The 14,928-nt window shown below is 49.2% G+C and overlaps 1 protein-coding gene across 1 annotated transcript; it reads left to right on the top strand.

The window, feature by feature from the left end:
• Window positions 1-314: 314 nt before the first annotated feature.
• On the top strand, window positions 315-12,185 carry LOC132447785 (solute carrier organic anion transporter family member 1C1-like). Its single transcript, XM_060038747.1, has 15 exons — window positions 315-462; window positions 1,632-1,743; window positions 2,531-2,672; window positions 3,088-3,220; window positions 3,508-3,629; window positions 3,971-4,117; window positions 4,514-4,612; window positions 5,683-5,964; window positions 7,201-7,365; window positions 8,275-8,470; window positions 9,473-9,638; window positions 9,984-10,168; window positions 10,465-10,529; window positions 10,702-10,819; window positions 11,242-12,185. The coding sequence occupies exons 2-15, from the start codon at window positions 1,693-1,695 to the stop codon at window positions 11,453-11,455; spliced, it is 2,085 nt and encodes a 694-aa protein (XP_059894730.1). The 5' UTR covers window positions 315-462; window positions 1,632-1,692; the 3' UTR covers window positions 11,456-12,185.
• Window positions 12,186-14,928: the final 2,743 nt, after the last annotated feature.

Genomic DNA, 14,928 nt, shown 5'->3' with positions numbered 1-14,928 from the left:
TCCGAGTCCTGGGAGAACCAGCGGGGGGAAGCCCTGGTGTTTGTTGTTCCTTCAGGGAGGGATGGACGGAACCTGCTTCTGATGTTCAGACAGGAGGAGGAGGAGGAGGAGGAGGAGGAGGAGGAGGAGAGGGGGTACCGTCTGGAGTGTTGCGAGTGAGTGAGTGATCAGGTGAGTGTGAGAGAGAGAGAGAAAGGGTGGTGTTATTGTATTTACTGATCATCAGAAACTCTGGGGGGGGGGGGGGGGGGGAGAGATAAGAGTCTGATCAAAGTCCTAACCTATCCTGCACACAGAAGCACACACACACACACACACACACACACACACACACACACACACACACACACACACACACACACACACACACACACACACACACACACACACACACACACACACACACACACACCAGCTCAAACACCAAGAAACACTCTCACCATCCTCTCACAGTGCGAGAAGGTAAGAAATCTCTCCCAATCATCGCTCCTCATTCTCTAAGACGCTTTACTCCTAAAACTCTTTCTTTAAAAACTCTGTTACTCTCCAGCACTCTGCATGACAAATTATTCATTTCAATGCTCCTTTTTGTCGTATCTAATACTTGACCCTTCTAATACTACGTATTTCTAATAATTTATACTTTAAATGCTGTATACTTTTTAGCTTCTGATTTACTTTCCTCCTAATACTCTTCTTAAGTTTTGCAATTATTTATTTGGCTTTAGCGGTGTATACTTTCTATTTACTTTCTACATCTGTAGGTTTAGTACGATGCAGTATCTGTTGTACACACTATGTTGTGTTATGTTGTGTTATATGACTGATCAGTTTGTCCCTTATTTTGACTGTATCTTCAAAATATCCTGTTGGCTCAAATATCAATCAAATCTCGGTAAACTAAAGCAGCATGGAACTGGAAAACATACTTATTGCGAAACAAAATGTACTTATTACAAATTGTACTGCTAGTTTACTGCGAGTTATGCAGAGTAAAATTGCATAGGTTACATAATCTCTTAGGTTAGTATACATAGAGGACAGTTATATAAGTTACACACTCTGATGTTGGTCAACTTCCATTGGAGAGTCATATAAGTAACATGCTCTGTGATGTTGCTATACTTACATAGGAGAGTTATATAAGTAAAATACTCTGTGATGTTGGTAAACTTACATAGGAGAGTTATATAAGTAACACACTCTGTGATGTTGCTATACTTACATAGGAGTTATACAAGTTACATACTCTGTGATGTTGGAAATACATATAGTGAGGTCAAGAGTTACATATGTTTTGTGTCAGGTAAAACAATACAATCTCCTACAGATGCCACAATAAGTACCTCAATAATATACTTAAAGACAATACTTACAGTACATTTGTATTAAGTATTGAGTACAAATCAAAGAGTAAAAGCTCAGATTTAATCTTTTCCAACCCTTTACTCTATATGCTTACTTTATTGCTCATTAATTGAGTTGACGCCCTCATCCAAAGTGAGCGCCGGTGATTTGGTTGCGTGTCGTTAAGAACAGCTGTGTGTCGGACATCTTAAGGTCCAACAGGTAGACCGCAGACACAATGGGATCAAACCCACAACCTTTTGAACCCGCTCACCTCGTTGCAGGTCCTGCTCCGCCACACCTCCCGTTTCCTGTCTCCTGGGGGCCATTTCCTGTCAGGGCATCATGAGTGTGGACACCAAGCCACAGCGGAAGGCCTGCTGCTCCAAGCTCAAGGTCAGTACGGCCCCCAGACCCGTCCTCCAGACCCAGACTCAGGCCCTCATGAGGACCAGTGGACCCGGTCTCTGGCTAAGGACCAGGTCTCAGGCTCTTATGTAGACCAGTGGACCCGGTCTCTGGCTAAGGACCAGGTCTCAGGCTCTCATGTAGACCAGTGGACCCGGTCTCTGGCTAAGGACCAGGTCTCAGGCTCTCATGTAGACCAGTGGACCCGGTCTCTAGCTAAGGACCAGGTCTCAGGCTCTCCGGCTCAGGACCCGGTCTCTGGTTCAGGACTGGTCTCAGGCTCAGAACCCTCCAAGGGTAGAGGGGGGGAAGTCGCTGGGTCATTAAGAGCTGACGGTATGGAATGACATGGCAGGCGCTCACTGTTTCATTATGGTGTTCATGTGTGGGAGAATCTTTACAACGTTTTACATCCCAATTAATGGTTAATGATTACTGCTTGGACCTCAGATAGGGGGCTCATCATTAAGCCTCTTTGAGGTGATCAGTAGAATACAAACACAAGTTTTGAGAGGATGAAGGACGTCAAAGGAAAGGAAAGGAGTTCTGTTCCGTAGCCTGCCTGCGGAGCGATCAACTTGTTTGGGTCTATAGAGAGAACTGAGTCTCAAAGGACATCTCAAGATAATGTTAAACATCAGGGGCTGATAAGATCTTCCCCTTGTGTGTGTACCTTTGTGTGTGTGTGAGCAGCTGTTCCTGGCAGCGCTGTCCTTCGTGTATTAACGTGTGTGTGTGTGTGTGTACCTGTGTGTGTGTGTGTGTGTGTGAGCAGCTCTTCCTGGCGGCGCTGTCCTTTGTGTACTTCGCCAAGGCGTTCGCCGGCGGCTACATGAAGAGCTCGGTGACGCAGATCGAGAGACGCTTCGACATCCCCAGCTCCCTCATCGGGGTCATCGATGGCAGCTTCGAGATCGGTGGGCCCCTCTCATCGATCACTCACTCATTCATCACTCACTCATGCATCCGGTCACTCATTCATTAGCTCACTTGGTCATACACTCATCATTCCTCCACTCACTCATCAGGTCACTAATTCATCACTGACTCATTCATCCGGTCACTAGGTCATACAGACTCATCACTCATCCACTCACTCATTCATCCGGTCACTAGGTCATACAGACTCATCACTCATCCACTCACTCAGTCATCCGGTCACTAGGTCATACAGACTCATCACTCATTCATCAGGTCTCTCGGTCCTACACTCATCATTCATCCACTCACTCATCAGGGCACTCATTCATCAGGTCACTCGGTCATACACTCATCAATCATCAGGTCATACAGGTCCATCATTCATTCACTCACTCATCCATTCATCCCCAGGTAACCTGCTGGTGATAGCCTTTGTGAGCTACTTCGGGGCGAAGCTCCACCGGCCGCGGATCATCGGGGCGGGCTGCCTGGTGATGGCCATGGGCTGCTTCCTCACCGCCATGCCACACTTCTTCCAGGGACAGTGAGTCACACACACAACCACTGATACACACACACAACCACTGATACACACACACAACCACTGATACACAGACAGACAGACAGACAGACAGACAGACAGACAGACAGACACACAGACAGACACACAGACACACACACAGACACACACACACACAGCTACAGACCAACACACGCACACACACACACACACACATACAGACATCTATCTTAGTATCTACATCTTAGTGTTTGTCTGTCAGAGGCAGTCAAACGTCTAGCCTTCCTCTAACAACGCTCTGTGTTCTGCAGCTATCAGTACGAGACAAGCATGTCCCATAGTTTGGACAACGCCACAGAGAGCATCCTGCCCTGTCTGACCAATCACAGCACAGTCGTGGACACCGACATGCACTCGGAGAAGTCCAGAGCAGGTAATCTGACCCTGGTTCAGCTGGTGACTAGATTATCTAATGTTGGAATCACCTGGTATTCATCTCAGCTGGTGTGAAGTCACCTGGTGTTTAACCAACCTGGTGACCAGATCACCTGGTGACCAGCTCACCTGCTGACCGGCTTACCTGGTGACCCGCTCACCTTAACTGGTGACCAGCTCACCTGGTGACCAGCTCACCTTAACTGGTGACCAACTCACCTGGTGAAAAGCTCACCTGTTTACAATACACTCAATAAATCTGATTTTAGACCACCTGGTCTGAATCAAAGCTGTGTCCTCATGGTTCCTTCATGTGTCCTCGCCGTGTTTCCCGCCCAGCGTGTGAGAAGGAGGCGGGCTCGTCCATGTGGGTGTACGTGTTCCTTGGTAACATGCTGCGCGGCATCGGGGAGACCCCCATCACACCCCTGGGAGTATCCTACCTGGACGACTTCTCCCGCGAGGAGAACACCGCCTTCTACATCGGTACACAAGACTCAAGACTCACCTGTTCAGAGTTCATCTAGACTCTGCATGGACCTCCCCCTTACCCCCCCACCCACACACACACCCCTCTTACGCACTCATTGTACGTCATACGTCCTTGCACTTAAAAATAGTACTTAGCATTGTGTAGTATCTTATCCTAGATATCTTTGTTGTACACGGGGAATGGGTTAACCTAGCGATTATTAGTGCTTGGTTCTATGAACATCCATACTGCACCGACAGCGATTGTTGTTTCTCTATCTTCGGACAAATGAACTTATTGTAAGTTGCTTTGGATAAAAGCGTCTGCTAAATGCCTTTAATGTAAATGTAAATATACAGACCAATAAGATGTACTCCCTCCCCCTCTCTCTCCGTCTCTCCGTCTCCCAGCATGCATTCAGACGGTGGGTATCCTGGGGCCCATGATGGGCTTCATGTTGGGGTCCTTCTGCGCGAAGGTCTACGTGGACATCGGCTCCGTGGACCTCGGTGAGCTGCCCGTCCTGTTGCCTGTATCAAAGTATTCAAGGGTTCGACGATGACGGAAAAACCTGGAACGAAGACTTGTGCCTCCTGGGGTTGAACGCCTTTGTCTGTCCTTGAGCAAGGTGTTAACCTGGTGTTAACCTGGTGTAGGAATTTGAGGATTCAGGGTTGTTTACAACATGGTCTCACAGGAATCCGTGAAATGACTATGGTCGGACGCTTAACTCGAAATCCGTGGCCACTTCACGGAAACACGCCGATATCCGTGTGTGAGCCACGGAATAACAGTGTCATTTACTTGCATTGGAGCAAATTCCGTGGCCACATCACGGACAATTGAAGTGATTCCGTCAGACCACCACGGATTTTGAGTTAAGCCCCCACTGTGGTCAAATGTGGCACACACACAGATTGAAACGGGAGCACACACACAGATTGAAACGGGAATCTGTGTGTGTGCCACGGAATATCAGTCATTTACTTGCATTGGAGCAACTTCCGTGGTCACAACAAGGACTATTTAAGTGTTTCAGTGAGACCAACCCGGGTTTTGAGTTAAGCCCCCGTGGTCGACTCGCTCGTTGAAACGGGGATCCGTGTGTGAGCCACGGAACATCAGCGTCATTAACTTGCATTGTAGCGAATTCCGTGGCCACATCACGGAAATCGGCGTGTTTCCGTGATGTGTCCACGGATTTCGAATTATTCGTCCGTAGTCATTTCACGGATTCCTGTGAGACCAGGTTGGTTGTTTAATTTGACCTCTGACCCTTGCTTTTATTCTACAAAGCAACTCAAGATTTGAAACCGAATATTTCAAAGTTCATAGTGATTTAGCAGAGTTTTTAACTAAGGGAAATGTGAGTGAATTCAGTTATCATTAAGGAGCAGTCAGGTTATGACATTTCGCTCATGGATGTTGACAGGTTAGGCTGCGGACGTTGTGGGATTCAGACCCAGTACCTTTCTGGCTGGAAGTCTAACACCCTGACCACTATCCTGCCTCCAGCACTGGTTTCAAAAGGACCCAGCTGGGAGTAGGTTCCTAATTCAGGCCCGTTCCTCTCCCACAGACGCCTTGACCATCAACGACCAGGACTCTCGCTGGGTGGGCGCCTGGTGGCTGGGCTTCCTGGTCACCGGCGTGGTCATCCTGATGTCCGCCATCCCCTTCTTCTTCCTGCCCAAGTCCATGGCCAAGCAGGGCGAGGAGGAGGAGGAGGAGGAGGAGGAGGAGGAGCGCGGCCGCACCGGCAAAGGGTCCAACATGGAGCACGAGAACTTCCTCCCAGGGGAGAAGGCGGGGGCGGAGAAAGAGGAGGAGAAAGAGGTCAACTTCTCAGAGTTGGCTAAAGGTATGCTGCTGTCTGTGCCCAGTGATGAGATCCACTGGGTCAACAAGAGGCTAGAATCAACATGAACCAAACAGGACGGATGTTGTCCTGAAGGACAACGTGCGAGCAGCGTGCAAGCATGAAACACGTTACATTTACATTCAAGGCATTTAGACGACACTTTTATCCAAAGCGACTTACAAGAAGTACAGATGTCAGAAGAAAGAGAAACAACAATATATCTCTATCAGTACAGTAAGGATGTTCATAGAACCAAGTGCCAAGCACTAACAATTGCTAAGTTAGCGATTGGTTAACCTAATGGAACCCAGTCCCATTTATAGGGTTAGGGGTACCATGATACGATTAGGTAAATACAATGGGTGCACATTTTTATTATTTCAGAAATAATAACTATTATTATATTGTACTTTGATATGTGGACCGCCAAACTCTCAAAAGTCTTTCCTTCTGCTACACACCGGCCAACCAACAGATCAGCCCAACCTTGGACATCGCACACACAGGGACCCTAGCATGCTAAAGGTTGCAGTGCTTCGCATTCTTTGTCAATAATTAACGCTGAACATACAGACGTGACCTCCGACCCCAGCATGCGTTGGTGTAAAAAGTGGTAAAAGTGTTCGTAAAAAAGAATCAGGTCAGGATGAGAATGCAAAAATCTTCTACTCTTGTAGGTTAAACTAGCATAGATGAGCCAGCACACAGCACAGAATCACAACCATTGGCATATATCTCCCCCACCCCTCTTACCCGCTTATTGTCTGTTGTACGTCCTGACACTTAATGTACGCACTTATTGTATGTTGTACATCCTTGTAGTTCATGTATGCATGTTGCATGTTGTACGTCCTGGCACTTGATGTACGCACCTATTGTATGTTATACGTCCTGGCACTTAAGAATAGTACTGAGCATTGTGTAGCATCATATCCTAGCTATCTGTGTTGGACACGGGGAATGGGTTAACCTAGCGTTTGTTAGTGCTTGACACTTGGTTCTATGAACATCCTTACTGTACCGACAGCAATATATTATTTGTCTTTCTTCTGACAAATGTACCAATTGTAAGTCGCTTTGGATAAAAGCGCCTGTTAAATGCCCTGAATGTAAATGTTAATCTAAACATATATGCTGATAGCGTCTGCACTCAAACAAAGGATTCAACGCAACTAAACTCCTACATTACGAACGGGGATCCTCCATATGGTGACCACTTCCTGTCCCTGGTTGCAGACTTCCTGCCGTCGCTGCGGAGGCTGTTCAGTAACCGCGTGTACCCCCTCATCATCCTCACCTCCCTGGTGGCCGTGAACGGCTTCATCGGCATGATCACCTTCAAGCCCAAATACATGGAGCAGATCTACGGCCAGTCCGCCTCCAAGGCCATCTTCCTCATAGGTAACACACACACACACACACACACACACACACACACACACACACACACACACACACACACACACACACACACACACACACACACACACACACACACACACACACACACACACCCTCCTAGGTAACACACACATGCACACACAGTTTTCCTCATAGGTTCCTCATGGGTAACACACACACACACACACACACACACACACACACACACACACACACACACACACACACACACACACACACACACACACACACACACACACACACACACACACACACCACCGAAACGATAACACACACATATGTACACACAAACATACACACCATCTTCCTCATGGGTGAAACACACACAACCACCATCTAAAGCCAACACAATAGAGGCAGCAGGTTCCTGGGGGAACAATGATGTTGTTGTTGGAAGAGGAATGGCGGCTCGCTCCCCTGAAGGAACCCCGTGTTCTCCTCTCTCTGCGTGCTCCTTTATATTTAGGCCTCTCCATCCACACATTTATCTCTCTCCCTCATCGCCCTTCATCTCCCTCTCTCTCTGCATCTCCCCCTCCCTCCCTCCCTCCATCCCTCCCTCCCTCCCTCCCATCTCTCTCCCCCTCTACCTTTTTCTCCCTCCTTCCCTCCCTCCCTCATTTCATATATCTCCCTTACACCTTTCCCTATCTTCCCTTTCTCCCTCCCTCCCTCCCTCCCTCCCTCCCTCCCTCCCTCCCTCCCTCACACCTCCTTCATGCCTCTCTCTCCGCTCTCTCCCTCTCTCTGCATCTCTCCCCCTCCAACTCTCCCTCCCTCCCTTCCATATATCTCCCTTCACCCTTTCCCTCCCTCCCTCTCTCCCTCCTGCGCTCCTCATCTCATACACCTCTTCCTCCCCCCTCCCCCCTCCCTCCCCTCCCCCAGGGAGCATGAACCTCCCGGCGGTGGCCCTGGGTGTGATCACGGGGGGTCTGATCCTGAAGAGGTACCGTCTGGGCGTGGTGGGCGCGGCCCGCATGGCCCTGGGGACCTCCATCACCTCCTTCCTCCTCCTCTTCATCCAGTTCTTCATCCACTGCGACAACGCAGAGGTGGCCGGCCTCACCGTCTCCTACCAGGGGTGAGTGGTCCGGGGGTCTGAGGGTCTCCTACCAGGGCTGGGTGGTCCGGGGGTCTGAGGGTCTAATACCAGGGCTGGGTGGTCCGGGGGTCTGAGGGTCTGATACCAGGGGTGGGTGGTCTGGGGGTCTGAGGGTCTGATACCAGGGGTGGGTGGTCTGGGGGTCTGAGGGTCTAATACCAGGGGTGGGTGGTCCGGGGGTCTGAGGGTCTGATACCAGGGGTGGGTGGTCTGGGGGTCTGAGGGTCTGATACCAGGGTAGGTTTGAGGCTCTGAGCGGTCTACCAGGGGTGAGTGCAGGTCTGAGTCCTGCTTGAATCACAGCGTGCGACACCGGCCTGAGGACCACAGACAATGAGACTCGTGGAGATCCTGGAATTAGCATCGCTACGTACCGATCCAAGAATCCATTTGGAATCTGAATCGACTTTGAACCCAATTTTGACCCAAGAAACAAAGTCGAACAGAATCGTGAGATACCAAATGATCTCGTTATCGTTGATGTGTCTGTCTGTCTGTCTGTCTGTCTGTCTGTCTGTCTGTCTGTCACACGGCCGTCACACCCAGTGTGTGATGGCCGTGTCCCCCCCCCCCCCCGCTCCTCACTCAGTGTGTGACGGCCGTGTCCCCCCCCCCCCGCTCCTCACCCAGTGTGTGACGGCCGTGTCCCCCCCCCCCCCCGCTCCTCACCCAGTGTGTCGTCCCCCCCCGCTCCTCACCCAGTGTGTGACGGTCGTGTCCCCCCCCCCCCGCTCCTCACTGACGGCCGTGTCCCCCCCCCCCCCCCCCCCGCTCCTCACTCAGTGTGTGACGGTCGTGTCCCCCCCCCCCCCCCCCGCTCCTCACCCAGTGTGTGACGGCCGTGTCCCCCCCCGCTCCTCAACCCAGTGTGTGACGGCCGTGTCCCCCCCCCCCCGCTCCTCACTCAGTGTGTGACGGCCGTGTCCCCCCCCCCCGCTCCTCACCCAGTGTGTGACGGCCGTGTCCCCCCCCCCCCTCCAGGCTCCCCGCGGTGTCCTACCAGCCCGTCTCCATGGTGTCGGGGTGCAACATGGGCTGCTCCTGCTCGCTGCGCCACTGGGACCCGGTGTGCTCCTCCAACGGACTCAGCTACGCCTCCCCCTGCCTGGCCGGCTGCCAGACCTCCACCGGGGCGGGCAAGGAGATGGTGAGCAGGGCGGGGCCCGGGGAGATCTGGACCGGACCGGATTAGATTGGATTAGGAGCAGATCATCGGGTCAATGTTACTCGATTAAATGGGATCAGATTATATTTAAAATCGGTTCCGATCCGATTCAATCGGATTCCCTAAAATCGGGTCAGATTAAATCTGATTATTTGTTGATTATCGGATTAATTGTATTAGATTAAATCGGATCGTATTAGATCGCACTCAATTTAATTCGATCGGATCCTATCATTTTAGATTCAATGAGATCAACTCAAATGACATCAGATTAGATGTTGTTCGGATTAGATTCCCCCCAAACTAACATGAAGCTCCACCCCTCAGGTGTTCCACAACTGCACCTGTGTGGGCGAGATGCTGCGGCCGGCGGGCAACAGCTCGGTGGTGCTGGGCCAGTGCCCGCGGCACGGCAACTGTGACTACATGTTCAAGCTCTACATGGGCTTCACTGTGCTGTTCGCCTTCGTGTCCGCCTGCGGAGGAACGCCCGGGTACATCGTCCTGCTCAGGTGAGAGAGAGGCAGAGATGAGGATTGTCTAAACTAGCCCTAAGCTATCCCTTAAGCTAGCCCTAAAGCTAGCCATGAAGCTATCCCTTAAGATAGCCCTAAAGCTAGCCAAAAAGCTATCACTTAAGCTAACCCTAAAGTTAGCCATAAAGCTATCCCTTAAAATAGCCCTAAGGCTAGCCCTAAAGCTATCCCTTAAGCTAGCCCTCAAGCTAGCTCTAAAGCTAGCTCTAAGCTAGGCCCAAAGCTAGCGCTAAAGGGAGCTGCTCGAGTACTGAGCTGTCCTGTGTTTCCAGATCCATCCAGCCGGACCTCAAGTCCCTGGCTCTAGGGATGCAGACCCTGATAGTCCGGACCCTGGGTGAGTCAAACCCCACCAGGCTGACCGTGTGTGTGACTGAGTGTGTGTGTGTGTCTGTGTGTCTGTGCTAATGTAAAGGTGTGTGTGTGTGTGTGTGTGTGTGTGTGTGTGTGTGTGTGTGTGTGTGTGTGTGTGTGTGTGTGTATTTATATATGTCTGTGTGTATCTTCAGGTGGGATCCCGCCTCCCATATACTTTGGGGCGCTGATTGACAGGACGTGTCTGAAGTGGGGGACCAAGCGATGCGGAGGCCGGGGCGCCTGCCGTCTCTACGAGGCCAACGCCTTCAGGTACCACTTCCTGCTCAAGTCCCGCCCTTCCTCTTCCTGTTAACGTCTGTTTACCCCCCCTTCCCAAAAAATATTTCTCAAAAAAAATAAATAAAAACCTTCCCAAAAAATATTTCTCAAAAAAAAAAAAAAACTTAAAGGTCCCATATTATACCACCAGGTGTGAGTGTGATTAGCCGTAACAAGCCATTTTAAAAAGCTGCCTCTAGTGACATCACAAGTTGGTCCACCTAGATGAGCAACGTTTTCCACAGTCCACTGGGTAGGCTGGTAGACTGATCGATCCAGCACACATCGAGGAGGACACGCCCACTTGTGATGTCAGAAGAGGCAGATTTTCAAAACGGCTATTCCCACTCACACCCGGTGGTGCAATACGTCCCCTTTAATCGTTGGAGGGCTGTGCTGCGATCCGTCCCCAGGATGACCTTCCTGGGCCTGATCTACTCGCTGTACCTGGTGGCCAACCTGCTGTGGTGCGCCCTCTACTACCGCGTGGTGCAGCGCGCCCGCAAGGCGTCGCTACGGAAACAGGCCAAGCTGCAGCAGAACGGACAGACAGACGGGCCGACGGCGCGACCGGCCAGCGTCGTAATGGGGGACCGGGGCGACGCCGACCGGGAGAGCACCATCTAACCCCGCCCCCGTCCCCCCGTCCCGGACCGAGCTCTCACCACAGGGGGTCTGTCGAAGGGCTCGCCGCGGAGATATGAAAACGGGGGTCGTCGGGGAAACAGCGCCGCCCACCCGGCCCCACACCCCTCCTTGATGTACACTTCGGGGTCTCACTGACCCCAGACCCCCTCGGACCCCCTGGAGGGACACACAGCTCTCACACGTCTTATCACGTCGTGAGGTTTATAAATAACACACTTCGATTTCAGATAAAAAATAGAAAACTATACAAAAAATATAATGCATATATATAGAGTTATAGATATAAATGATTTACGTGCTTCATTATTTCAAACCCCCCCATACAACATCGCCGAAGCAACGTGAGACCACGGGTTACCCCAGTTACCCCAGCATCACCAGTTACACAAGTATCACCAGTGTCACCCGTTACACAAGTTAAACCATTTAAACCAGTATCACCAGTTACACCGTTACCTCATTACACTAGTTACACCAGTCACACAAGTTACCAGGTCCCACTCAGCCGCTGGACTGTTGCCTGATTGGCCTTATTGTTTCACTATGAAATCTGTATCCATACACGTTTGTTTTTGTCAGTATTAATATATATATAAAACACCAATATCATAGCTTAGCCTGATTGAACCTATATTTTTTACTCTGTAAAAAAACTGTTTATATTTGTATGTATCTGGTATTAAATGACATAAAGAGTAACAAACATTAATACTAGGAGCCAAGTTGTGTTTCATAGAGAATCTGACAGTCCTTGACATTTATTTGAGCCGATCAGAAGAAGCAGTTACAGTGTTTCCCCGGAGATGACGAGAGATGAATGCAGAACAGTATTGTCAGGATTGTCAAACCAGAACCTGGGAATATCAACAAGACAGAATTACATGATGGTCCATCAACAAGGTCGTCCTATACCTGGAGACCACCACAACATACCCCTGTGTTTACTCGGTAAACCTCACCGATGACCCTGGACTTCAAGCGGTAATAAACTCAGTTTATGAGTTGAATGCCCGAAGGGTTACGAATCTCCCAATGGGAAAACCCATTGATGTTGGAAATGGGCAGCAAGTGTATTATTACGCACATTTCATTTATTCATAACCAGTGTGGTCACTGCTGTTGTGAACTGTTCAAAGGCTCTTCTATCTTTTACTTTTTATTTCCTTCTGGCTTTGCTGCTTCAGGTTTAGCATGCGCTCCTGACCTCACCTCACTCCAACAGGTGGTGCTGTGAACAGCTTTATATCCATGTGGAAAATCACGTGACATACTCTTCCCTCCCACTATTGAGCAAGGCGTTGATCCCATACAACTTTTTACTGCTCATAAACTGCTGTCAGGGTGTGTGGTTGAATAAATGTTTTTTTTTTTTTTTTTAACCTTTATTTTTCCAGATAAAACATTAAGAACAGTTTCTTATTTACTTATTATGCTTATTTATATAAATCTGGTCTGGAATTGATCTGGATCAATCAGGGTCAAATGGTCAATCGGGTCAATGTGAGGCTAAATGCTGACCCAATACCCAATTTTATGATCAATGCATACACAAAATGCATACATGAAATCACTATAGTTTGAGTAACTTAAATTATTACATTCATGCTCTGCATCGACGACAGAACTTCTCCCAGAGATGTCATCGTTGGAAAAACGCCAACATAAATAAACACTACAACATGAAACGGAAACATCACAATGGAAGACGTGTTATGATGCAAAATGATTGGATTGAAATTGAATGAACAATATTTATGCAAGACTTATTTTCTATTATCTTTAGTCTTTTTTCTAGAACTGTATGTTGCGTGTCTTTCAAAGCACAGATTCCCTCCTGCAGTGGGCCAAATGTTTCTGCATCGGTGTCGAAACACACAGATCAACGCACGTGACACACACACACTCCTCAGAGTACGTTTTCCTCCTCGGGGAACGTTTCCTCACCCCGACGTACATTCCTGTCCCTCCTGGAGAGCAGAACTGCACTCGGCCAGTCTGATACCGCTCAGGAATGCTGGGAACGTTAGAAAGTTAATCCCTGGAGAACCAATCCTCTTGTGACCACGGCTGCTCCACAAAGCCCCCCCCCAATCCTCCCCTCGCCCCCCTCCCATTTTCATTAAAATGCTCTTTTACCCCCAGGTGTGCGGAGCCGTTACAAGCCGTTTACAAACCAACCCTTTAGTGACATCACAAGTTGGCGTGTCAGAGGTTATTTTGCTGACGCTTTGGTCCAAAGCGACTCACGACATCGTGCACACAACAACAGAAGAGTCAACCATGCAGGGGTGACAGCCAGCTCGTCAGGAGTTGGCTGTGTTGATCACGCAGCAGAATCCCAACACACCCTGAGTGTGGCCATCGTGTGAGTACTGCCCTCTCGCCATGGCCGCCAACAACCAGGGATAGTATTGGTTCAAACGTACAGCAGGGTGTAGTTTCCTTACCCAGCCGTCTGCGGGTGTAGACCCATAGCACCGCATGTTCCCACAGAACCTACGGTGAATGGGGCTAACCCTCAGCCAGCAGCCTACAAACCAAATACATAATCCTCGCACAAACTCACCCACCTCAACAAGAGTTTACATTTTCTGAGACAGATTCCACGGGGCAGGCTCCTTTTGTGGATGTACCAAACGGTTTAGTGTGAAGGAACCATCCTCACTGGGGTTGGTCCTGCAGGTGGCTCTCGTTAGAAAGCAGCCAGCCCGAAGAGATCAGCGTGATTAGCATTGTTAATTAGCATATCCTAGTGTGGGAGCTCACGTGATGACAGTTGGGTGTGGTCGGTGTCGGCGCAATCTCCCCCAGCGCAGACAACGTTTAAGGACCATGACGGTAAAGACAGTAGTACTACAGTAGAACAACATGAAGATAAATACAGTTGTACTACAGGAAGATGAAGAGGTTAATACAGAAGCACTACAGTAGAACAAGACGAAGATAAATACATGAGTACTACAGTAGGAACAAGATGAAGGTCAATTTAAGTGTACATTTAACATAATTGACCCAATATTAAACATATTTGACATCAAACATGAATACATTGGCCTCAGTAAAAGTTGTTATATCTTAGCATGGATAGGAAATGTATATATATATGAAATGTTGCAAAAGTAACGTAGCCTGGTAGTAAGTCTAACATTCGTAGAATATTCACCAGAAAATTCAACACAACATAAATGCAAGACACACACATAACACATAAACTGAGGTCAACCTGGCATGTGGTTGTTGGTTCTCTCAGGGTCAGAGGTCAACCTGCCATGAGGTTGTTGGTTTTCTCAGGGTCAGAGGTCAACCTGCCATGAGGTTGTTGGTTCTCTCTAGTGAGGGCGGGTTCAGAAGTCAACCTGCTGTGAAGTTATTGGTTCTCTCTGTTGAGGACAGGGTCAGAGGTCAACCTGCCATGAGGTTGTTGGTTCTCTATTTTTCTTGCCAATAATGGA

The sequence above is a fragment of the Gadus macrocephalus genome, chromosome 19, assembly GCF_031168955.1.
Source record: "Gadus macrocephalus chromosome 19, ASM3116895v1".
In the NCBI taxonomy this organism is placed as follows: Eukaryota; Metazoa; Chordata; class Actinopteri; order Gadiformes; family Gadidae; genus Gadus; species Gadus macrocephalus.
Note: the sequence above shows the minus strand (reverse complement) of the source record. Positions and strands in the feature narration are given on the sequence as shown.